The sequence below is a fragment of the Alligator mississippiensis genome, chromosome 4, assembly GCF_030867095.1.
Source record: "Alligator mississippiensis isolate rAllMis1 chromosome 4, rAllMis1, whole genome shotgun sequence".
Taxonomy (NCBI): domain Eukaryota; kingdom Metazoa; phylum Chordata; order Crocodylia; family Alligatoridae; genus Alligator; species Alligator mississippiensis.
In genome coordinates, this window is record NC_081827.1 from 108,780,733 (window position 1) to 108,806,090 (window position 25,358).

General features: G+C 41.9%; 1 protein-coding gene across 5 annotated transcripts in view; it reads left to right on the forward strand.

Moving 5' to 3' along the window:
- Positions 1 to 25,358, forward strand: part of KIAA1549 (KIAA1549 ortholog) — a 233,159-nt gene that overhangs the window by 171,582 nt on the left and 36,219 nt on the right. For all 5 annotated transcript variants that reach the window (XM_059726456.1, XM_059726454.1, XM_059726455.1 and 2 more), the window contains exons 11-13: positions 10,855 to 11,057; positions 16,703 to 16,827; positions 24,997 to 25,202. In XM_059726456.1, coding sequence (XP_059582439.1) covers positions 10,855 to 11,057; positions 16,703 to 16,827; positions 24,997 to 25,202 — 534 coding nt within the window. The remainder of the gene's footprint in view (positions 1 to 10,854; positions 11,058 to 16,702; positions 16,828 to 24,996; positions 25,203 to 25,358) is intronic.

Consider the following 25,358-nt stretch of genomic DNA (forward strand, 5'->3'; position numbering starts at 1 on the left):
AGTCCTCCAGCATCCCAGGATGCAGCGGCCCCTCCACCACCCTTCTGTTCTGTTTAGCTAAACTTTCCATCCCTGAACTCTAATGTCTAGAGGACAATTCTGGCACCAAGCCAACTCCCCTTGCCACCCCTAGGGGTGTAGCCCCATGCAAACAGCCTACAAAGCATATGCCAGCTAGTCAGGTCACAGGGCATGGATGGTTCCAGGAGTGGAGTCTAGGGGACCAGGTAGGGGGGGCGTGATAGTGCCCCCATGAGCCCCAGGGCAGGGGCTCTACAAAGGAAAGTGCCTTCCCTCACCACTCCCACCTCCCAGCCACACCAAGAAGCACAGTCAGCATGCCCACACCCCAATCTCAAATCCCAGTGTATTAAAACATGAGACCTTCTGTAATCTTCTTCCTTCTTGTTTCATTTTAAATTCTCTCTCTTAACTTCTCTTTATTTTACCCTTCATTGGCTGACTTCCTTCATTTCACCACCCTTCCACCATCCCCATTTTCTTTCCACCTCCCATTTCGTTACCCACCCCATCCCACTAACTCTCTGCCTCCCAGCTTCATGTCCCATTTCTATTCTACAAGTGATTCTGATTTTTTCAAAATTTAATTTCAGAAGTATTGAAGTACTCCTATATAAATGCTTTGCTTGATGAAACACTCCACCTTTTTCTAACCCTGTGATTCTCTATGAGGTTTGGTGGGGAGGAGATTCTTTTAAGGCTGCAAACAGCTACATACAAATCACAGTATAAACCCAGAAATTTAAAATAGTGTCAAAAATATTTCTGACCTGTTGTGGTCATACTGAGTTGATTACCACAGAAGAATTTTTCTATTATTTTTGGTAGTCCCCCCCAAAAAAGTCAAAGCTGAGAGCTGGGGTGCCTTGAGTCTAATGAGGTTGACAACCACTGGTCTAACCTTGTGGAAACGAAGCATTCTGATTTAATTTTGTCATGAATTACAACAAGATTCTGTCCATTCTCCTAAAACATTTAGATTTCCTTTGGAAAACACTGATTCAATTAAAAGTTTTTCAGGTGGAAAAATTTCTACTACCTTAATTTTGTATTAGTTGGGAGGAGGTAGTATTCAAGAGTGTTTTAAGGTGTGATTGCCTGAAATCTTGCTCTATGCTTTAAGCTACTGCTGCTGTTCTGTAGATGTCACTGTAGCAGTTTAGTGGTTTTCCAAACCTCCTGTTTCCATTTTAAGATATTCCAGACACTTACACAATTTCGGTATCAAGTTGCAGTCATAATTAAGGTCTTTTAATGGAAGGAAAATAATATGGTGGTTTCAAGAGATCTAGTGAGCTAAGAGAAGTGCATTACAAAAGTCATGAAGGGACAACATGAATCACGAAAAGAAGCTTTCATTGGGAGGCTGCTCCAGAATAGGTGTCTTTAAATATTTTTGAGTTTAAAAAAAGCATTTTTTTTTAATTACTCTCAGGCAGAATTCTGAAAAGGTGCTTTTTTGAGGAGTTTCTGCTTCAGTAAATATTTTTATAGAGATGGATTAGAAAGTCTAGAGTCACACTTTCAAAGGGAGCTTGTTCAGAAAGTTGGAGGGCCCCTTTCAATCTCCTGGGTCCAAGAGAAGCGTACTTGACCACATGCTATAATCAGGTTTGACTCTGGTCACTTTGGGAAGGAGTCTTTCTGCTACCCTGTGGATTAAAACCCCTAAATACTGTGAGTTGCCATGAGTTCCAGTGGTTGCTGTGCTGCCCCTTGTGCCTCATGTCAGCATTATGCCGCAGCTTCTGCCTCATTCTAGTGCTTCTGGGTCTGGAGCAGTTGCAGAATTAAGGTTTATATCTGCTGCTACTTGCTGCTGTAGGGCTACAGCCTGTTGTTGGAAGAGTAGGCAAAGAACCACTTCCATGCTAGGGCCCTCCCAGGGTTGGTTTCCAGCCACTGGTTCTGTCATGCCTAGAACATCTCTCACTCCTGCTACCACTAATGAAGATGGGTGCTGTCCCGTCCCCTTCTCCCACACACACAGACAAAGCAAACATTTAAGAGTTTTTTGTTTTGTTCTGTTTTACTTTTTTGGTTTTTTAAACTAATCCAGCACTAACTGTTTTCTCTCTTGTCTGTATAGCCTATTCTTTCAGGGTCTAATGGCAAAATATTTCCCTTTTTCCTCTCCCAAAGTCCAGTCTTCCATCCAGCTCACTGGGTAGCAAAGGGAGTGCCTAACCTTCTAGCTTACAGATACTACCTTTAGGGAGCAAAATTTGGCAAAGTCCTGGTTCCAGTTCAGCCTGCCATGTTTGTACAGTACCTGGCAGCATCATGGTTGATCTACTCAGTGGCTGCTGCTGAGTTTAGGACTGATTTTTTTTAAAATTTACAATCAAGTGCCATTTCTGGGTGCCCTTAGGAGCAGTGGGATGGGGCCAGGGAATTCTGAACCATCCCAGAGAATTTGGAACAGTGATATGCTTCACTCTACCTGCTTCTCCCTTTCCCAGTAATTCAACCCCTTCTCTTCAGTTCTTGTAATACTTGTGGTTTTTCTCCCAAGAAAGTTCTGTCTGCTGATGGTAGCAACTTCTGGTGCTGCTGCTAAGGACAATAACTACCTCCCCATTGTAAGCCTCAGTCTATCTGGCAGGTGTCTCCATCTTCATGGGTTGCAGCATCTTGTTACTTATACTTTACAACTGTCACTGGTCAGCCAATTAGGCATATCTAGGGAAGGAGCTGCTGTGTCCCTTTAATATCTGTTGTGTGCAGGATACTTCAACTCTGCCTGCAGTTTAATCACAAATGATAGCATTAAGTCTCTTAATTTGTGGACACAAGCAAGTTACTAAACATCCGTAGTCTATTGTTACAATTTATTGGACCCTTAAGGACTTTATACTTCAGAAGCACAAACTCTTCTGATTTGATTGGCTGTCATGGTTCCCCTCCTTTACCTGTTGCAGGTTAGGATGTTATGTCTGTGTTTGTGTCAGGATTGATGGTAAACTTACATAAATCTTAGATTATGGATTATATAGAACAGTGGGTTTTGATCCACTGGTAGACCTCAGAGCCTATTGGAGTCAGGGTGGGTGGGGGGCTGAGTGCCCGCGTGCATGCACGCCCCAGTCCAGCAGGTCAGTCCATGGGGGAGAGAAGAGGTAGAGGCTAGATTGAGGCCCCCATGGTGATGGATAGTGCCGCAGAGGCAGGAGCAGGGGTAATTTTAGTGGGGCCCCGGCCGGGTGGGATTTACTTAGGTGCACCCCCAAATAATTTTTTCTCCCTCTGCCTCGATACCCTCCTCTTCCCTCCCCACAGACTTACCTGCTGGCTGGTGGGGGGTAGCAGTGGCTCATGGTAGATCTTGGGTTGCTTTTTAAATGCCAAAGGTGATCTCCTACTTAAAAAGGCTGGGGACCACTGATATAGAATGTCTTAAATAGGGATGATCCTGCCTTGGGCAAAAGGTTGGACTAGGTGACCTCTGGAGGCCTCTTCCAGCCCTGCTGTTCTATGACTGTGATGTGAGCTGAAGGAGTACTGCCATTAGCTGATGTGGTCAAGCTTCCGTTCCTTGTGGGACAGTGATAGGAAAGTGGTGTTAACCTCAAATGCACAAAACATGATATTCAACCTTGTAGGAAGCAATGGCAGTTTATTACATTTGTATGACTTTTAGCACAGTATAAATATACTAAAAGGAGGGTTTGAGCCTATTTAGAGTCATTCTCATGTAACACATTTGGAAAATATAAGGACAGTCGACCTTTTGGAAGCAATATGGTTTTAGGTAATTTGCAGGAGAGGGTAGAGTGCAAGGTGCAATTAAAGATGTGTCCCTGAAACACAGCTGCTACAGGGTAGTTTGCAGTACTGCTACATCCTAAAAGCTACATAGCGAATTCATACTTTACCACTCTTACAATCACTGGGATAAACATACAGAAGGTTGATGCCATGAATTTCAAACTGAGAAAAGAGATTGTACACTAAAACGTTTAGCTGCCCCTATATCCGACCAACTGAAATAGATTTTCCAGCTTCTGCTAGCGTTATGCTTATTGGCCTTCATTTCCTCCCCAGATTTAAATAACTAGATTTCAAATCACCTTTTCTGTAAAGTTTCTTTAAGTAACATTTGCTATTTTATCCCAGTGGTTTTCCAGAACTGTATGTGCTAGCATTTTAGCCAGGTTATAATTCAGCAAAATATTTTTCAAGGGATTCTAATGCTGTTTGTAGATTAGCTCCCAAACCCAAAAGTATTATTTTTTGTGATTAAGATTAGCTCTTTTGTTTCTTTAGCAATGTGTTTTCATGGCCTCTGTTCAGAGCATGTACATCTACGAAGAACAAGGCAACACTGTACATATAAAAGTGATAGGAAACTAAATGTCTTGATATGGTACTCATCATATTCACGTTTTAATACTGCTGCAGCTACTACTAAAGAAATTGCTTTAAGAATAGGAGTTGCAGTATGATCCCTGTACTGAAGAGCTGAGTAAGTTATTTTAAGAAACACATTTCCTCTGCATTATTTTTCATTCCAACCAGTCACAGATCTGTGTGTACAAGTGACATTCTTGGGAAGCATGTTCTTATCATTCATGTTGTGTCTGTATCTATGAAAGCAATGTAATAGCAAACAGTCTGGAACTCAGGCTATATTGAAAGCATCGGAAGAATTTTTTCAGCCAGTCTCACCTCTCTTTATTGGATGAGCATTGTAGAACAGCAGTGTCAAACATATGGCCAAAGGCTGGATAGTCTGCTGGACTGCTGGAATTTGGGGATATAGCTAGCAAAGGGTGGGGCCACAGAATCTGCGCCACTATTGGACATTTAAGGTATGGGTTCCAAGAGTTACTGCCTTGCATCCATAGTTGAATAGCTTGACGTCTAAACTGATTGCTGCTTTTCCTTTTTTTTTCAAATTGACTTGAGTCTGAATATGCATCTTGGACCCATATTTTAAAAAACTTGGCCCATGGCTTCAGCTTCTGTTATTTTGCATTGATCAACAGCTGCCTTGATAATAGGTCAGTTCATTCATATGGATACTGGAGGTCAGCAGTACCTTCATAGATTCATAGCTTGTAAAGCTGGAAGGGACCTCGGAAGATCATCAGGTCTGGCACCCTGCATCAAGCAGGAAAGACAATTGGGGTCAGGTGACCCCAGCAAAGTGACCGCCCAGTCTCCTCTTGAAGATTTCCAGGGTAGGCCATTCCACCACCTCTGGAGGGAGCTTATTCCACAGTCTGGACACGCTAGCTGTGAAGTAGTTTTTCCTAGTGTTGAGCCCAAAAGAGTCTGACAGGAGTTTGTAAGTATTACTTCTAGTTTTCTCCAAGGCTACCCTGGTGAACAGTTGTTCACCAAGCCCTTGATGTGTACTCCCCTAATTTAGCAGTAAGCTGCTACCAAGTCCCCTCTCAGCCTTCTTTTTTTCAGGCTGAAGAGTCCCAGATCCCTCAGCCTTTCCTCGAATGGCTTGCTGCGCAAGTCTCTGATCATATGGGAGGCCCTTCTCTCAACTCTCTCAAGCTTTACCATGTCCTTGTTAAAGTGTGGCGCCCAGAACTGGGCACAGTACTCCAGCTGCAGTCTCACCAATGCCAAGTAGAGTGGGAGAATCACTTCTTTGGTTTCGCTGGAAATGCATCGATTGATGCATGCCAGAGTATAGTTAGCCCTGCTGGCTACAGTATCACACTGTCAGTTCATGTTCATAATGTAGTCTTTTATTACCCCCGGGGCCCTTTCATTTGTAGTGCTGGTCAGGTTGGGATTGCCAAGCCTGTAGGTGTGCAGGGGATTGTTCATCCCCAGGTGGATCACTTTGTTTCTCGACGTTGAACTTCATCTGGTTCCGGTCTGCCCAACTTGCAAGCCTGTCTAGGTCCGCCTATATCTACAGCCTATCTTCAAGTGTGACCACGCTTCCCAATAACTTAATGTCATCTGTGAACTTGGCCAGTGAGCTCTTCAGCCCTACATCCAAATTACTGATGAAGATGTTGAACAGCGCTAGACCAAGCACCGACCCCAGCGAGACACCACTGACTACTTCTCGCCAAGACGACACAGATCCATTCATTAGGACTCTCTGGGTCCCCTCAGCCAGCTTCCTGCCCACTTGACTGTCTTGCAGTTAAGCCCACAGTCTTCCAATTTTCTTGTGAGAACATCATCAGATACCAGATCGAAAGCTTTTTGGAAGTCAAGGTATATAGTATCAGCCCCCTCTCTCTTATCCAGGTGGCGAGTCACCTGATCATAAAAGGGGATGAGGTTGGTAAGATGAGACCTGCTCACGATGAAGCCATGCTGGCTGTCATTCAGAATCCTACCTTCTGCAACCCTATCGCACATAGACTCCTCAAGGAATTTTTCCAGGATTTTCCCTGTGATAGAAGTTAGGCTAATTGGCTAGTTAGTCTATAGTTACCCAGGTCCTCCCTCCTCCCCTTCTTGAAGATGGGCACAACATTGGCCCTCATCCTGTCCTCGGGGACCTCACCGGAGCATCACAAGTTTTGGAAGAGAGATTCGCCAGGGGTTCTGCAATTACTTCGGCCAGCTCTTTCAACACACTTGGATGAAGTTCATCCGGTTCTGCTGACTTATATACATCCAGTTTCTTTAACTGATCACACAGCACTTATAGGGCAATAGTAGGAAGGCGGTCATTTGAACCCTGCTCATTCTGTACCCTAGTTGCTGTGATTTTCCCCTTATCCTGCAAGTTCACAGCTGTTTTTACTGAGATTTTTCAAAGGCTGAGAGGACAATAAAATTAAATTGTGAGGTTCTGTTTTCAGTACCTGGACTGATAGCAATACCAGCACAAATGTGTTTTTGCTTAACAAGAAATATTTGCCCTTTTGGTTGACCGCTATGAATAGTGAAATGACTACTCCACCCTTGGGTTTCTTATTACCAAAATTTAGAGGTGAATATTGACCATCCAATCAGAGCAGTCTGCTATAGTTTATCACTTGTTTTATATATATACAGATGAAAGAAAGTCCTCTCTGTAGTACATAAACGCTAATACAGAAATGCCAGCAGCATTTTCAGCCTTGAACTACACTGATTTATTCCACTGTATCTCAGTGTTGTGACTTCTAGACTTGCTGAATGTGGATTTGTGTTGCAATGGCCTTCAGATGCTTGTTGCTTAAAATATTGTGATTTTTTTGGTCACTGTCATTTTTAATAAGTCATGAGGTTATCATGATCCAGAAAATTGAAGAAATGGAAATGGAGTTTTTTGCCAAATTTTGGAATTATTTAGGCATTATTTCTATATCCTAAACTGTATTAACTCATGTTAATTCATTGGCAGCCACTGGACTCAAGCTAAAGAAGAGGCGTGAGAAGCAGGCAAAACAAAACAGTCCTTGGTATGCCAGTGCAAGCTCAACTGCATTTGTATGTGTAACTTGTGGGAAGGTCTGCTTGTTGTGCATTGGACTCATCAGCCTCTCAAGACGCTGTGGTGGTACGTGGAAACCTGCCAAAGGCACAGTCCTCCCCATGGTCTCCTAAAACTGGTGGCTGCCTACGAATTAACATTTCTGTTAATGGACAGTTTAGATGAAGTGGTAGAAATTTTACCAAGGACTGACTGTTTTAAGTTCAGACTGATAATATGTGTGCGTGTGTATAAGATATATGAAAAAAACCCATGAAATATATTTTGTATGTGAAGATAGGTAGGTAGAACTGTTATGGTTATATGCATTGCACAGCTGTCATTCAGGGTTGCCTGGCATTGCTTTTCAGAAAGTCTTATTTTCATGTTTCTTATATAGTTTTACCAAATTTTAATTTTGGGTGTCTGTTTCAGGCTTGCTTTTTTTTCTTTGATAGGCCCAATAAAAAGGGGTTCTGCTGTTTCAGAGGAGCCAATTAGAGAAAAATATATATAGTTGTATGCACTGTACAAAAATGATCTTACAACTTTTGTGAGAATTTCTAGTGCTTTAATGCTTTGGATCAACAGCTCAGTTGGCAGTCGGATGGGTGACTTAGCAGGAAGGATGTGCCTTTTGCTAATTTTGTAAAAAAAAAAAAAAAAAAAAAAAAAAAAATGCCCACATTTGACCAAACTATAAATCTTTGAAAAATTGGAATTTGCACATATGCTAGGCACTTTTAGAAGCGTATGGATCAGTTCAGAAAATCTTCCCAAGAGGCAAGGCAGAAAATGCCAAATGGTTGGTGAGAGGAGTGGACTTCATAGAGGTACCCAGAGAGAAGATGCAAAGGGAGAAGGGAGGAGGATGACAAAACCTGAGTTTCTTAGGACTCTGGAGAGGGAAAGGAAGATAATCTGCATCCCTAGGCAAAGGAGATGCTGAAAAAACAATTGGGAAAAGGGGAGGAATAGCTAGGAAAAGACAAAATAATGAAAACCAAAGGAGGATGAGAATGTAAGAAAGAGAATGTAAATTATGTTGCAGTTGACAACAGCCAGTGAGAATGGAACAGAAGTTCTGAGATTTGTCTAAGAAGGTGCTACAAGAGATTAAAAAAGAAAACATTTGTGTTGGAAAGCAGGAGGCTGAATGGAGAATAAGGATTTGAAGTGACAAGGTAAAGGATTTTTGTGTGCGATATCTTTTATTGGACCAACTGTGCAGTTGAGAGGGATATAGACAAGATTTCAGGTACCAAGTACCCTTCCTCAGATCTAAGACAGTTACCTCAAGCTGTGTATTTTTAGGATAGAAGAAACATCGAGTAGCTAACAGACAAGAGAAAAGCAGGAGTAAAGATAATCTGATAAGTGGAAGAGTAAGACCATTCAAAAAGGACATGTTCAATGAGTCTAGAGGGTTTTTTTAAAAAGAGCTGCAGGAATAGTGCAGACTCTTGCTGCTCCCTGATCTTCCTCTGTCACATGTCACGGCACCCTGGAAGGGACTTGCAGCATGCTGGGGTGCTGTGAAACCCCAGTTAAGAACCACTGGGTTAAACTTTCTGCTTTTGTGGAAAAACAAGAAAGGAAGGAAAGAAAAAGAAAATACCTCTCCTTTTACCCACTCCCCGCTGCCCTCAACATAAATAAATAATAAATAAATACATACATAAAACCAACCCTAAACTGTTATTCAGGCACGTGTCATAAATATGTTCTTACTTTTCAAGGAGTCTTTACAAAGTAGAACTTTTATCACCATCTGCTGGATTAAGTAGATAGTGCATTCTTCTCCTTTAAGGTCATCTGCAGGGACCTTTGGAAAATGTTTGCTTACTGAGAAAATATTTTGCAGGGATTATCTCAAAATATTCCTTAAGCAAACTTATCTTTGGCATTATATCAGACAGACCTGTTTGTAGTTAGAGCATCAATGTGCCAAGCTTTATGAAAGAGGTTTCATTTAAATTTTGAAACTTTATGCTCCCATAAATATCCCCAGACTCATGCTTTAGTTTGCAGGAAACCCGTTTTAGGAATGTACACGGTTTTTGGTATGCTCATTGTACAGCGTGAGCATGTGTGCATGTGCACACATACACTTTGAAAGCCAGAATTGTTAAGGTTTTATTCCGCCCCCCCCCCCCCAACTTTCAGCTTCCAGACATCATTTTTAATTGACTGACACTGTAAGAAAAGCAAAATTAAAAATGTATGTTTAAAATTCAGCATCACAGCATTTATGATTTTTCTGACATCTGTAAAATTAGCAGGTGAATATCTAATTTGTGTAATTTGAATTAAGTTAAAGGAGACTGTAACAAAATATTAAAAAAGAGATTAGTTATGTGACACGCATTATTTTGAAAACTTTGAAGTAAAACTCCCATTAATGCTTGTGTGTGTGCACACGTGCATGTGTGTTGCATAACTAAGGACTTTACACTCAGCAGGCTCTTGCTTATCTGGATAAACATTGCTTTTTACTCATCATGGAACCTAATAGAAGTGAATAAAGAATTTTAATCTTGTGGTTTTATCAGGTCTTCCTGCTTTAATCAAGTCTTTCCTGCTTTTCCATTGCGATTGGTGTTCTGCCCCAAGCAACAGCGTTCTAAGGAAGATGGCTCCTTTGCTTCCAGCTCTCTAGCTTTGTGGTGCTAGTTGGAACAACACCTTTGCAGTGCTACTTCCCACCCAAAACAGTTGAACAGTATGGGTGCCTATACACATGCTCCAGCACGTTCTAATTAGAATGCATCAGAGCAGACTCGGTTCATTAGACTGCTCCAGCATGCCTCATTGTCACGGGTACTCAGTGTCCCTCATTTCAAAACGGTGGCGGGAACGCTTTAACTAAAACTTGTCCAACAAGCTTTAGTTAAAGCACCCCCAGGGCCATTTTGAAATGTGGATGCGGAGTACACATCATGCTGCAGTATTTTAATTAGAGCGGCTGTCCAGGGGCTGCTTTAATTAAAATGCCCTCTGTTCACCCCAGAGCACCACCCCATAATTTGTACTGCAGTGTGACTTAGCAAGACTGTCTGCATGGCATAGGGAACGACTGCCTTGGTCTGTTGTGATATGGCAGTTGCAATGTCTCAGCTGTAAAATGGAAGCAATAACTTTGCAATATTAACATTTGTGCAGTGTTTTGGGATCCTCTGATGGAAACTCCAAGAAACTAGTTGTTTGTGTGGTAGGAGTCAAATGTGCCTTTTCCCTTAGAATGGTTGGCTTTGCAGTTGATGTACATTTGAAGGTATAAAAAGGTATAAAAATATATATAGTTGTATGCACTGTGCAACTTCTTTTGCTCCTCCTGAAATCTTCATATCCTGGCCATTGTCAGCTCTTAACAACCATAGCTTGACACTGAGGTTTTGCATTCTGCATCACTAAATGGTTCTTGTTTTTTCTTCATTCTTTTATAACAGCTACAAGCCCCCAGTGTGAAGGGCTTTGATTTTGCTAAGCAGCACCTGGGCCAGCACAACAAAGATGACATCCTGATCATTCATGAGCCTGCTCCTCTACCGGGGCCTATTAAGGATACTACCCCCTCTGAAAATGGAGATGTGGCAAGCCCTAAGTCAAAGACTTCCTCTAAGCCTTCAAAGACCGTCCGGCACAGAGGGAGGTTAGTTCCGCTGAAGAAGAATGGCCTTTCATAGGCTACTGTTAACTAATGACAGAGGATCCTTGTATTGCACAGGGCAGTTTCAGTGGTGGATCCTCCCTCTAGAATTTGTCTTTGCTAGCAGTACATCAGAGTTTCGGTCCAGTTGCTTTCCAGGAAGTGCTCTGGGATTTCCTTTCATTTTGTTTCTTTAAATTTCCTGCATGTTCAGTTAAATCAGATGTCTTAACCAAGGTGGGGTTGGGCAGAACCACTTCATTACCTGTGAAGCATGTGCTTAATTCATTCAGTTTTGTAATAGCTCCCCATTAGCAGGGCAGAAGGTATTAAGAATCCTTGTAGTATTAATGACAATTTAGGATTACCATATTTCCAGTTCCAAAAAAGAAGACACCTGTTGGTGTGGAGGGGTGCACTTCACTCCCAACCTGCAGTCCCCTGGCACTGCCAGTGCCCTGCATTTCCAACCCACAGCCCCCTGCCCCCCCCTAGTGCCCCTTACGTCCAAACCACAGCCCTGTGGCCTTGCTGGTGGCCCCACAGCATCCTGTCCCTGCTGCTGCCTTTCACTCCTGACCCCTGGCTCTGCTGGTGCCCCTCACTCACAACCTGCAGCCCCCCCCAGGCCATGTCGGTGCCCTCTCATTCCCAACCCACAGCCCCTATCCCTGCTGGTCGCACACGCACACCCCTACCTGCCTCCCAGACAGTCCCCAAGCCCTGGCCCTCCAGCCCCCCTTAGACTCCCAAAGCATGGATCGCAGGAGCCCAGCACAGATCCCAGCATGGAGGTACCGGGTACCAGGAAAGTCCTAGGTCCTGTGCTTCTACTCAAGGACCCACTTGGGCTTTCCTCACTTAAAGACACATCCCTGGAGATCCCAGGGAAGGTCTTCATAAGCAGGGAACTCCAACTTTTATCGCTTACAAAAAGGCACCCCAAGGTTTTCCAGGGCATGTATCTGTAAGTAAGGAAAGCCAAGCAGGTGCTCCCGTAGCCTGAGGGGCCCAATCCTGCATGGGAATTCCCAGGCTGTGCAGAATCAGGCCCCTCAAGGCTCCAGAGCACATGCCCAGGGCACCTGGAGAGTGTGAACAGCTCTAGGTTTGCTGCACTGTCCTGGCAGAGAACAAACAGATGTCCACTGCAACAAAGTAGCACTATATAACACTGTCATTTGTTGTACCACTCATATCATGACAGGATATGGACATCTATTTGTCTCTCCATAGGAGTTTTTGTAACAACATAAATACAACAACAGGTAATGTTGGGACTCATCCCAAACAGTCCACTGTAGCAGCAGCCTTGTGCAAGGCTTAGGCTGGCTACAACAATTAAGGACAATAAAAAGTCCTTCTACAGATACATAGTGAGCAAAAGGAAGGCGCAGAGTAACATAGGGCCCCTGCAGGACAAATCAGGTCAGTCGGTGGTTGACGCAAGGAAAAAGGCAGAGTTCTTCAAAGAGTTCTTTGCTTCAGTATTCCTAAGTACTGACCAAGACAGTTCCCCCACCTTGAGCACAGACAGATGTCCAAAAGGCACCAGACTGCCAGCAGTTAGTGCTGACTTAGTTAAGGAGCACTTGGAGGGGCTGGATGGGTACAAGTCAGCTGTCCCGGATGACCTCCAGCCACGGGTGCCCAAGGAATTGGCCAGTGTCATAGCTGAGCCACTAGCATGGCTGTTTGAGCATTCATGGAGCTCCGGCCAGGTCCCTGAGGACTGGAAAAGGGCCAATGTGGTGCCCATTTTAAGAAAGGGAGAAGGGATGAGCTGGGTAACTTTAGGCCAGTCAGTCTTACCTCTGTCCTTGGGAAAATACTAGACAAAAATCATCAAAGAGAGCATTTGTGAAGGCCCAGCAGGGGAAATGATGCTGAAAGGAAACCAGCACGGGTTTGTCACAGGTAGATCCTGCCTGACAAACCTTATAGCCTTTTATGACCAGGTCACACACCGTCTTGACACAGGAGTTGAGGCTGATGTCATCTACCTGGACTTTAGGAAGGCCTTTGAGACAGGTTTGCACCCTATTCTCATAGAGAAGCTAGCAGGCTGTGGAGTGGATGCTTATGCAGTCAGGTGGGTGGCCAACTGGCTTAGGGATGGCACCCAGAGAGAGTGGTGGTGGACAGGTCGTTCTTGGCCTGGAAAGAGGTGGGCAGTGGAGTCCCGCAGGGTTTGGTCCGTGAACCGGTGTTATTTAGTATCTACATCAGGGATTTGAATGGGGGTGTGGAGAGTACCCTCTCCAAGTTCGCAGATGATACGAAGTTATGGGGCCAAGTTAACACACCGGAGGGCAGGGACAGGTTGGACCGATGGGCAGAACGAAATAGGATGCAATTCAACAAAGATAAATGCAAGGTACTCCACCTAGGGAGGAGGAATCCCCAGCCCACCTATAGGTTGGGGGTGTGACCTCCTCAGCAGCTCAGCGGCTGAGAGGGATCTTGGAGTCATACTTGACTCCAAGATGAACATGAGCCGGCAGTGTAACGCAGCCATTGACAAGGCCAGTAGCACCTTGTCATGCATTAGCGGATGCATGACCAACAGATCGAGGGAGGTGATGCTCCCCCTCTATGTGGCATTGGTCAGGCTGCAGTTGGAGTACTGTGTCCAGTTCTGGGCACTGCACTTCAAGAGGGACATGGGGAATCTGGAGGGGGGTCCAGAGGAGGTCCACTCATATAATTAGTGGCCTCTGTGAAAGACACTACGAGAGGAGGTTGAAGGTTCTAGATCTCTTCAGCCTTCACAAGAGATGGCTGAGGGAGACCTTGTAGCCGCCTATTAGTTTATGAAGGGAGGACAACAGGGAATCAGAGATGTGCTATTTACCAGGCACCCCTCGGAATAACTAGGAATAATGGGTGCAAACTAGTGGAGAGTAGATTCAGGTTAGGAAGAAATTTTTTACAGTGAGGGTGGCCAGAATCTGGAATGGGCTTCCAAGAGAGGTAGTACTGTCACCTAACTTGAAGGTCTTCAAGAGGAGGCTTGATGGACACCTGGCTGGGGTCATCTGACCTCGGTCCTCTTTCCTGCCAGGGGAAGGAGGTCGGACACGATGATCCTTTGTGGCCCCTTTTGACTACAAGCTATGAGTCTAAGGCTTTTAGTACATCAGTGTCTCAGATAGAAGCATTTCACTCTTCTGCTCTTGCTCTGCCTGCATGCTAGAGAGTAGGGAAGGGCTTTACTCCCATCTCCATTTATGTGCTGTCAAGGTCCTGGCTCAACTGCTCAAGCTCCCTCAGAGTCCTGCCTCCTGACTTTCTCTCTTCCCCAGGCAGTCCTGCTCAGAGCCCACTCCCCAGATTCCCACATACTGAGCTTTTCTCACTCCTTGTGGGCTTTGTAAGGGGTGAAGCTTGTGTGTCGGGGGCAGGGGGGATTTCTGACAGGACCAGGAACCACAGAAATTGTTGAAGGAGCTTGACTGTTCAGTTAGCTAATTTGGCATAGCTCAGTTATATTATCCTAAGTAAGAGGTGCCAGTGTTTCATGGATTTCATTTTTAAAATTTCAAAGTAGCTGCCGCTGTCGATGAGATCAGAATGTGGGCACATGAAATAAAGTTGTGAACTTCTGGTGCCATTGTGCTCTAGTTAGAAGAACTCAGGAATAAGAAACCAGTTTCAAAAAAGAATTTTTAGTGCTTTCTCTGAAAAAGGTGGCTGAAAAAACATTGAATTTGGACCCTAAATTCAACCATGACAGTGTGAAATAGAGATTTTCCTCTACTTTGCAAATCCCATCATAGGTTAACTATGAAATTATTCTGAGCACTTTCATGATATGTTGATATGAAGCTGTCAATGAGACATTTAAAACATTCACTTGCTAGAGAAGGGAAAAGCTGAAATGCTATGAAATTGTATGTTAGGGGATTATTCTGTTATTGGTTATTCAGTTTTGCAGGTATGTGCTGAATAAATCAGACTAATATCCCAGTAGCTATCTACTTCATCTGACTTTAGCACGTCAAGTTTCCAATTCAGACCATTGTGCAAATGGTTTATCTGATAATCTAAATAGAGAAAACAAAGGATAGAAAGGAGAACAAAAGTAGAGGTGAAGTGACCTGGCTGAGGTACTAAAGCATGTCAGCAGCAGATCTAGGAATAAAATTGCAGCCCAGTGCCCTCGATACTGTTCAAGTTGGAGTACAAAAGGGAATGACATAATAACTTGGTCTTCATTTCCCAGTTTATGCAGGCTCTTCCAGCTGCAAAAAAGATGCAGTGGGGCAGATTTCACATGCTATATTAATTCTCTTCTTTCCATGAGTATTTTGTATTAGGGTTTGAATAACCAGTATACCAGTTTTTCAGAAAAAGGTTTTGCTGATGTAATGTGATTACAGGGCAACTATATGCATAACATATAAGGAAGGATAATTAGCACTGGCCTAGTGCAAGCAGTGAGTTTAACTTTTGATCAGTTTGCCTGTCTGGGTAGTACTCAGTTGCACTGTCTATAAAAGTGGACTTCTTAGATTCAGACTTTAAAAACTAGGTCAAATAGCTGTTAAGGAATAACAGATCTTCTGTGTAGCAAGGTTAGTGGACCTCATATTCTTCTTGATTTTTTTTCTTCAGTGCACAGAAAATCTCTTCATATTTGCAAGATAAAATATTTACTATTGCCCTCACTTACCATCTGCCAAAATACAGGCTTTTTCATGAGTCAGTTGGTAGCGTACTCTATCCTATTATAATTATTACACTTTATATTTTATCTTTTGTATCTGACTTATCCTTGCAGTTCAGAGATGGGCTGTGAAGAGCACAGGATTTCCTTAAGCTGCTATATATGACCTATAATGAATTAGATAAGATTACTTATGTGAGGAATAATAAATTAATAGATTATTCCTGTAGTGCTAAGCATCCACATAAATGGATACAATATTGTGCTAAGTGTAATTCAGACACACAGCACTTGTGGGGAAAAAGAATCCTTGCTGCAGTTCAACTAAGTTTAAGGAGCTGCAACAAATAGAGGGTCAGAGGAAAGAGGATGAGAGAACAAGAATGCTAAAAAGATGTTTACCTAGACAAGCTACATGTGCAGTTTGTAAGCACCGAGATTTTGTGTGTGTTTAATATATTGAATAAACAGTATGTCAATCATGGTCGGTCCCACATTAATTGACTGTCTAGCCATGCGGACTTGCATTTTCAGTTTGTAGAGTATGAAGTTAACAAGGCCACTGTATCCCCATGTTATTTTTCAAGTTACAGATTATGTTGCTGTCAGAAAACAATCCTATTCATTGCTAACGCTAAGAACTTTCTGCTACATCTAAAACTGTTTATATGCAGTAAAGACTGCTTATATAGCTGATTACTTAATCCTGTCATCAGTCTTGTATGATTGATGTCACAGGGCTGCCATAACCTCATTTTTTAGTTTTCACTGTTGACAACAGTCTCACAGTAATGAGTGTCTGACTACATTTCAAATGCTGTAATTTGTTTTATATAAGTATACTTTCTTAAAAAAAAAGGAAAGTTAACAACCCTACCAACCTATGTTCTTACAGGATATCTATGTACCTGATGGCCATATAACTTTAATAAAGTCATGTTTAACCTTTCATTTATTTTTACTTGTTTTTTTGCTACAGAGTTTCACCATCAGATGCTGACTCCACAGCAAGCGAACAGTCCAGTGGGAGGGAGACAGGAGAAGAAATTGTAAGACCATCGGCACCTGTCAATGAAGTCAAAGCACGAAGAGCTCTGAAGAATGGTTTGTTACGGTTTTGCCTTTGTCCACTGCAGCAGTGTTTTAGTAGGGCACACACGAAGTGCATTTTAGTACCATCGATTTTTTTTTTTAAGCTGTTTTTAACCATTGGGGTTTCTTGCTTTGTATCGCTATGATTTTTTTTCACCTCCTATGGGTGTATTTCTCCTTTTATATGTTGCAGTGGGAAAATCTGCAAATGTCTTGTATTCAGGCATACCCTCTGCCCTGGGTAGTATAACACCATTAGATTTTTCCTACTTCCCTCTGGCAAATGTATTTTCAATCACAAGTCATTGTAACTATTGGTAGCAATCTTGCAGAAAGTTATAGATTCATAGAAATCACAGCAGGACTTGATACAGTGTCTTTAACTGTGACTTTGAAATGGACTTTGAATAGTGAGATTAAAGGTAAACTAGCAAAGTAAGACTTCAAAAACAGTGTGGTGCTTATACAAGATGTATTTTAGAAACCAAGATGCCTCAGTGTTGTAATCGAGAAGACTACAAATACAATTTTAAGACATACATGGAACTGTTTTGAAGGAATCCACATTTAGGCCAGTTAAAATGTTCCAACTAACCAGAGAGATCATATGACATACTTTACTTTCTTCATGGAAAGCTGGTAAGACTAGTTTTGGTAAGACTTGCTGGCATCTTGTGGAAGACATTGTAAAATACTCTGCTCCCTCACCACCAACCATGTTGTTATTCCTTTCCCCATTTAAAAATGTAATATCAAGTGTGCATGCAGGAAAACAGTTTTCTTGTATCCAATATTTCCTAGCTTCAGTCAGATCCTCAGCTTATACACTCTCCTGCCTGCTTCTGCTGCTTCTCCCCACCCACCTGACAGTTGCTCTGGCACTATGTGGTTTCTGGCTGCATCACCAGACCACAGGACTCAGCAGGAGCTGGATCAGTCTCCATGATTCTCAGCTAGCTCCATGCAGTGCCAGCCGTACCGTGCTGGGCCAGCTCCTGCTGCATCCTACCATCTCGGCTGTGCAGCTGGGATGTGGTGGCGGCGGAAGTGGGGGGGGGGGGGGGGCAGTGGTAAGTGGAAGCTCAGGACCTGCACTGGTGCCCCAGGTCCAGGAGCAGCAGGAGCGTGGAGCCTGGACTTGGAGGAGCACTGGCGGGGGCTTTGCCTGCTCCAGTGGGGGTTGTGGGCAAGAAGTGAAGGGGAGAGAGAGAGAGAGAGATCGTGTTCTTAGGGTGAGTCCCACATGCACACCATACACATACCCACACCCCCTCCTCACACTGACATACATACATACCCCAGCCACCCTCCCCCTCCTTACATGCCACAACCCTCCCACATACCCATCCACATATCCACACCCACCCACATGCTTCAGCTTCACCACCCCACATACCCCAACTCCATATACACCAACACCCCCCACACCTATCCGCTCCCCCACAGCCCTACACAAACCTATATCCACCCACACCCCGCACATTCCCCCAACAATATACAAGAGTAAGACTTCATTTTAAGCTATTATACAATCACTTCTATGTACACGACACAAACGCATGTAAATCAGGACAAAAATATTTTTTGAAATCGAATGAATGTTGTAGATGTTTGATTTTTTTTAAAAATATAATTTGGTATTTTTCTGGTTCTGAGATGGCAAAAGCCCTTGCTGAAAGGAGTACTTCTGGGACCAAGGGGAGGGACTTCTGATAGAAAAGGTCAAGGGTTACGGGGCAGGACTTCCAGTCCCAAGATGGTGACCAGGGGGCTGGGCATGCAGCCCTCGACAGCTTGCCAAAACTGGGTAAGTGGCCCTCCAGCCAAAATAATTGCCTGCCCCTGCTCTGTTGTAAGGTTTTGGTACCCCATAAATGATAACTATGGTGAAGATAATGAAATCACAGACAGACTATCAGCCATTTCTATTGCAATGTCATTGACAAAAATGGGGATGGAAACACAGAACGTAGATTGTTCTAGAAATTGAATGTTTTTTTCAATGTTTTCCAGGAGGCACTGACTGACGTTAAGTGCCAACTATAGGGGACTGTGATGCCAATATTATAGCTAATATCTGGGGTGGCTCAGCTTACTTTCATGCCAAAGAAATGAGAATGAAGGAGATGTAAGAGAGAGATACTAAAATATAAATCCTGAGCTCCTTGCCAGTCAAACAGCATCTGTTATTTTGTATGTTTATATATGCTGGGAATAGGTTCCTGATAACTAGTGTGCAATAGGGGCTGTATGCCTATACGATTCACGAAGTGGTGGTGACCCTTTTGTTTTGTAAGATGTTATCTCAGTGGTATGTACACATATGTTTGTGTCTGTGTCTTAATGCCCTTAGATTTGCTATAAGAACTAAAAATATACCTTTATTCAGGTATCATAACATTCATGTCTTATTATAAACTAAACTTATGCAAGACTACTGGATTACCATTTGCTTGAAACCAAGTGGATTTAGCCCTATTGCATCTCATCCAATGCTATACCATTCCCTCTGGCTAGGAAATTTCACACTGATCTCTTTGTTTTTCATTCTGTCCCAAGACTCCATATTAGGGTTTGCCTCCCCTTTAGGTTTTTTTAGACATTATTTTATCCAAAGCTAGTTCTTTCTTGCAACCCTGTCTGGATAACTAAGATGCAGAAAGCTGTGCAAAACAGGTTCCCCCCCCCCCCCCCCTTTTTTTTTTTTTCCCTTTCTGCTGTTCTGGGCTTGAAAAAGCTCTTCCTTAACCTTGAGTCCTGCTCATTAAATGTTTAATGCTTAAACTTGGCCCTGCTGTGTTGTAGTGTATTTTGTGGCTTCTAAGTTGCCGAGTCAGACATCTTTTCCTGCAGCTATGGCTTGACAGATGGATGTAGAGTCATACAACTTATTCAACACTAGAGCTCCCTTTCTCCTGTCATGCATTTTTCTAACTGCCATTTCAGCTGAATCATTTATGGTAATTACAGTATTGTCTGTCTTTGCTTTCTCCTTGTGCTGTCAGGAGCAAACAGAGTTGGTAAGTATCCAGAACAGTGTGTTACAGTCTTTCTGTAACTAGTAGTTTAATAGTATGAATATAAATAGAGTTTAATTATATGTGAAGTCCATGTGGATTTGTTCTCTGAGTCTAGAAACCGTAGCTGGTTTGGAGTGATTTATCTACAGAAATTGCTCTTTGACACACATTTTATTGATTCAGTATCAAGTGTATTTTTCTTACTTCCCCTAAACCTTTTAGTTCAGTATGAAAAAAGTGTGAAGGGGGAATGAAGCCTGTGACAAGGCTTGAAAATTACTGTTTAAGCCTTGTTATAGTCACAATTAGCACTTAATTGGAATTGGCGTCTTTATTGGAAGTTTAAAAGAAGCCAAAGATTCATTGAGAAAGGAGATGCACATGTCTAATAACTAGAGAATATTTCTTATCTGGTCAGGGCTGAGACAAAAGTATATTAGAGATTGGAAAATGAAGGAAAACTTGTACAATCTTTGCTTTGTACATGATCTGCAGGTAAATAAAGGACTTTGTTCTCTAATATATAAGAATAGCACCTTTTGCCAGAACTGTGCTCACAATAGTTCTCTTGCTGTTAATAGTAAGGAAGGAGGAGTATAATGTGACCTTTTTCATTATTGGATTTCTATTAAAAATTAGTGACATCCTGTGGTTAAAAATATTTTGGTATGTACGCAGATATACTGTATACCTTTGAAATCAGTAATGTGGATGTGACTCAAACTTCATTAGATCAGTAAAAGACTCTTATTGACTTCGGTGGATTTTAGATTGTTTTTATATACCCAAACTGTTGTATCTATTGCTTTTATTAAAAAGAAAAAAGAATCAAGCTTTGTTCCTGTGACACTTACCTCACACTTTATTGGTTTTCATTAAAATCTCAGTTTCGTCAGGGAACATATTTTTTCCCAACATTTCAATTCAAGCCAGCAATTTCAGTCCATGCCCTTGTGATGTAAATTGATACTGACATGTGATGTAAATTGATACTGACATATGACTTGTATGGGACGCTAGCTTAAAACCTGTGCTCTCTTCAGCTTCAGCTCTTGATCAGTCGAGAACAAAACTATGCGTACAGTGCAGTATTCTGGCTGTATAGGAAAGAGCTAAATTAGAGAAGTGGTACAATAACATGGTCAAGGCTTCTAAAGGAACTATTTTATTTGACATATTTGGTCTGCAAAAGTCTGTACTTTCGTTTCGCACCAGTATGTTTAGTACAGCTCCATTGCAGCTACAGTATTTATGTACATCGCTACATTCCCTGTACCTCTAAGCTTGCTATTATAAGCGTATACATATATACATCTACAAAAGAAGAGAATTTCACAGGAAGCTGTAATATATTTATTTAAAATAAATAAGGAAGAGGTGAATCATTCTGAGATAGCTACATGTATCACATCCTTTAGAGAAATGACTTCATAAAAGGGGGTTGGGGTTTTTTATCATACTTTGGAGCATGATGATGTTGCTGTTCTTGTGAGCTGCAAAATATGCTCCACATATAAGTTCCAATACCAGCAACATTACATGGAAGCTGAATTCCCTTCAGTCTGGAATTTGTCCTTCCCCCAAGTAAGTTTCAGGTATGAGATCTGCTCCAAAGCCCATTAGTCATTTGAAAAGTGCATGCTGACTGCAAAAGGATTTAGGTGAAACTCATAGGCCGCGTCTACATGAGACGCTGACCGCACAGTAGCCCGATACTACTGCACAGTAGCGTCACATGGCAACAACCATGATGCAACACTACTGTGCAGTAGTATTATGCTATTGAACAGTAGTATTATGAAAAAGACGTTCGTCAGCACTCGGGTTACTGCGCAGTCATTTACTACTTGTTTATACAAGTACTAAATGACTGCATAGTAACAGCTGCGCAGTCAGCATCTTGTGTAGACACAGCCATGGAGAGGGAATAGCTTGCGCTTGGATTTGCTTTGCTTTATGGCAGACCGGAGGGATCACATCAGGTCTGATCTATATGAGACTGTAGGTTCTGTAAGCACAAGCTTTTGCAAATTTCTTAAAACCTGCGCAAAGTCTTCCATGCATTTTTTTAAATTGTTTTTTAAACAAATCATTTCCCTCCTAAGCAGGGAACCCAGACAGTGCAGTACTGGGTTAATTCATAAGTATCGGAAAGTAAAATTGACCAAAAATAAACTAACCAGTGTATTTTATTGGTGGGAGATGAAACAAAAGCTACAAATGGTTACAAGTTATATGATTAAAATTATTTGGAATTCAAGGAGCTGCCCTTCAGAGATTTTCTATTTCATTTTAATCATTAAAATTATTTAGACTTTCCTGTTTGAAAGGAAGAAATGGAAGTAAAATATGACTTAGTGTTAACCATAGGTTAGCCAGTTACAGGTCTAATTTCTTCACTGAAATGATAATTACATTAATTTAATTAAGAGACTGACCTCTGGAGAGTTTTCCTTTTAGTATTTATAGCCGGGGTTACATTTTGCCTATTTTTTATGTTCAAAAGGATGCAAACAGCTTTAAATGATGCTATTTTATAAATTGTTGTTAAAAGTAACTTAAGGCTATTGTAGCTAAACAAAATTAGAGAAATAATTTGTTGCTGTTATTTTTTATGTTAAGTGCTTTGACAACACTTTTCTGTATAATCTGTTTTTCTCCCTTTTTTATAATCAATCGTTTAAGAACCCAATTCTGAAAATTCTTCCATGTGGAATCATAATGTTGGAAGGGTCATCTGGACCAACCCCCTGCATGAATACAGGAAAGCTGTTCCTGAAATAGTAGCCCTCCTGTATCCATGCAAGTCTTCATTGACTTTGTTGCAGTTTCCATGTAGTTACAATGGGCCTTTTCATGTTAAATTTATAGCAGGAATGTGGATTTGGTGACCTCCTTCCTTTGTTTTTGTGCAAGTCTGTGGAACAGGTCTGTGGAAGTCTGGGGGGTTATTGTGCAACAATAGGGGGAAGAGAAACATTTACTTAATTCTATTTTAGAACCTCGAACCCAGGAAAAGGATCGTAGGAGCAATAGGGTTGGGGACAATTTACCACAACAAATTAACAGTAGTTTCAAGTTGGTGGCTGTCCTTCTAGCTTTTGTTTTTAGAGCTGGCACTATTAACAGATAGTTATGGATAAAAAGGATAAAAGATGCTGACTGAGTAGATGTTCAGTGTAATTGCCCCTTTTTGAGTTCATTAACCAATTAGCATAAAAGTGTAACATAACATAAACCTTAACATGTTTTATGACTATGTTACGAAGTTCGGACAACTGAAGTTAATCTAGTAAGATAAAAAAGAAACTGAGTAATGAACTAGGACTCTGGAGACTCGGGTTCAGGTTCACTATGAGCCCCAAACGCTTTCTGATTTTTGGCCAGGTTACTTAATCTATCCTGTGCTTCATTTGTATATGGGGATCAGTACCTTACTACTTCATAGAAGTGTTTTGAAGATAAAGCCCGTTAAGGATTGGAGGAATCTGAGGTACTGCAATGATGAATGCTACGTAAGTATCTAGATTTGTAGGCAGACAGACTCAGAAATCGAATAGCTAAAAGTATTTGAAGATTAGACCTGTGCATCACCAAGTATGCTTCTTTGTTTCATCACTGATGCAGTACCATGTAGCCATCCAGTAGAGCTGCTCACCTTGTCATGGTTTATTCCTTACATTAAGGAAACTCTTAAGAAAGTTCAATTTAGAAGATGGCATTTGATCTTAGACATGTACGTTGATCTGTCAAGCTTGAAAGAGAAGTAGTAAATGAGGGTTGGCTTGCTTAGGGCTGATTTGTGTCAGCCACATCCCATTTTTGTGTGCTATTGACTGTCCATAGACAGGAACCTGTGCAGTTGGGTGTAAAGGGTACCACCCCAGGAGGTGTGGTACCTCACTAACAACATGTGCAGTCACAATTGCTACTTTTGCTCTTCAAAAGGCTCAGCATACTTCATCCCCATACTGTACCCCACTCCTTGTGCCCAGCCAGCACTTTTACCAGCCCAAGGGATGAGGTCATGGGACAGGGCCATGGCTGCCCCTTGCCATCATTGGCTGTCCAAGGAAACTAAGATGTTTAGCTCCTGCTCTTTGCATCCTGAAGCTTGGACTTGTGGTACAAGTGTCAGGCCTTACAACATGCAGCAATTTATCACCCCTTCTACTTCGTAGGTCCATAGAGGGCAGACACAATTTAGCCCTTAATTTGCTTAACCTTCTAGGCCCAGATATTTAAAGAAATGTATTATCAAACACCCCATTAGGTCAAGCGATTACTTTGGACTCCTTTGTTAGATATTCTTCTTTAGTTCACATCGCTGTTATTAGTATAGACCTTGATCCAGCAAAGCTCTTAGACATGTGCTTAACTTCAATCGGATGAGTAATCCTATTGATGTGCATTGTGAGAAGTACCTTATTGCAGTTCAAGTTACACATGTGTTTAAGTACTATGCTGGATGAGGGCCATAACTTTTAAGATGCATTGGTTCCATAGCATGACATTCCTAAATATATTTGGGTATCTATCACTTTCTCAGCCAATTACAGCTGAACAATATTTGTACAATGTAATACCTTAATAGTAGACTGTTTATCATGTCAGTAGAAAGAACTCAGACCTTTAAAAGCTTAAATCTACAAATTGGATGTAAAACTGTGCACTTTGGGCAGATTTCTAAATCTTTTTGTTGAATTGAGAAATTATCCCTATCTCAACTTTTAAAATACTGCATTTTTATATGTCAGTTTCTTTTTTTTATTGCCTTTTGATATTCCATTTGCAGAAGGTGTGTCATCTTAAGTACTATAATTGATGGCAATTTGCAGCATGTACTAGAATAACTTTTGATAGGATAAAATAGGTTTGCGATCCTGGGATATTTTTTTGAGAGGGGACATTGCAAAGTATCAAAGACTTGACTTGCAGAAATAAAGACAGAGAGCTCACCTGCTGAAAAAGTAAGAAAAACATGTTTAAAATTTGCAAACTCTTATGTAACTCTGTTTGTAGTGGATGGAAGGCCTCTTGTCTAAATTTAAATACAGATGCAAACAATGGGACCATCTCTCAGCATTTTATTTTTCATTAACCTGTATGATGGAGACAGTCCTAACCACTGTGTTAAACTTTACTTGTTCTGGAAATTCAGGACCTCCTCAGACCAATAGTGGAAATGAGCAGCACTCCTCCGCCTCTATCTTTGACCATGTAGACAGGATGTCACGTTCTTCAGAGGTCAGCAGGCGGGTTCCCAGCAAGATCCAGTTGATTGCTATGCAGCCAATGGCAGCACCTCCCGTTCAGAATTCAGCACTTTCTGACCGAGTAGCAGAGACCAACAAAATTAATAAAGAGGTATTTTTAAAGTGTGTTTGTGTGTGTGCGCATATGCGCTGGCTATTAGGAGTGTGTGAAACGGGCTGTATTCAGTTCAAATTCGGCCCAAATCAGGGGACAGTGATTTGATTTGTTGATCTGAATCACTGTCCCAATTTGATTCGGCCGAATCTA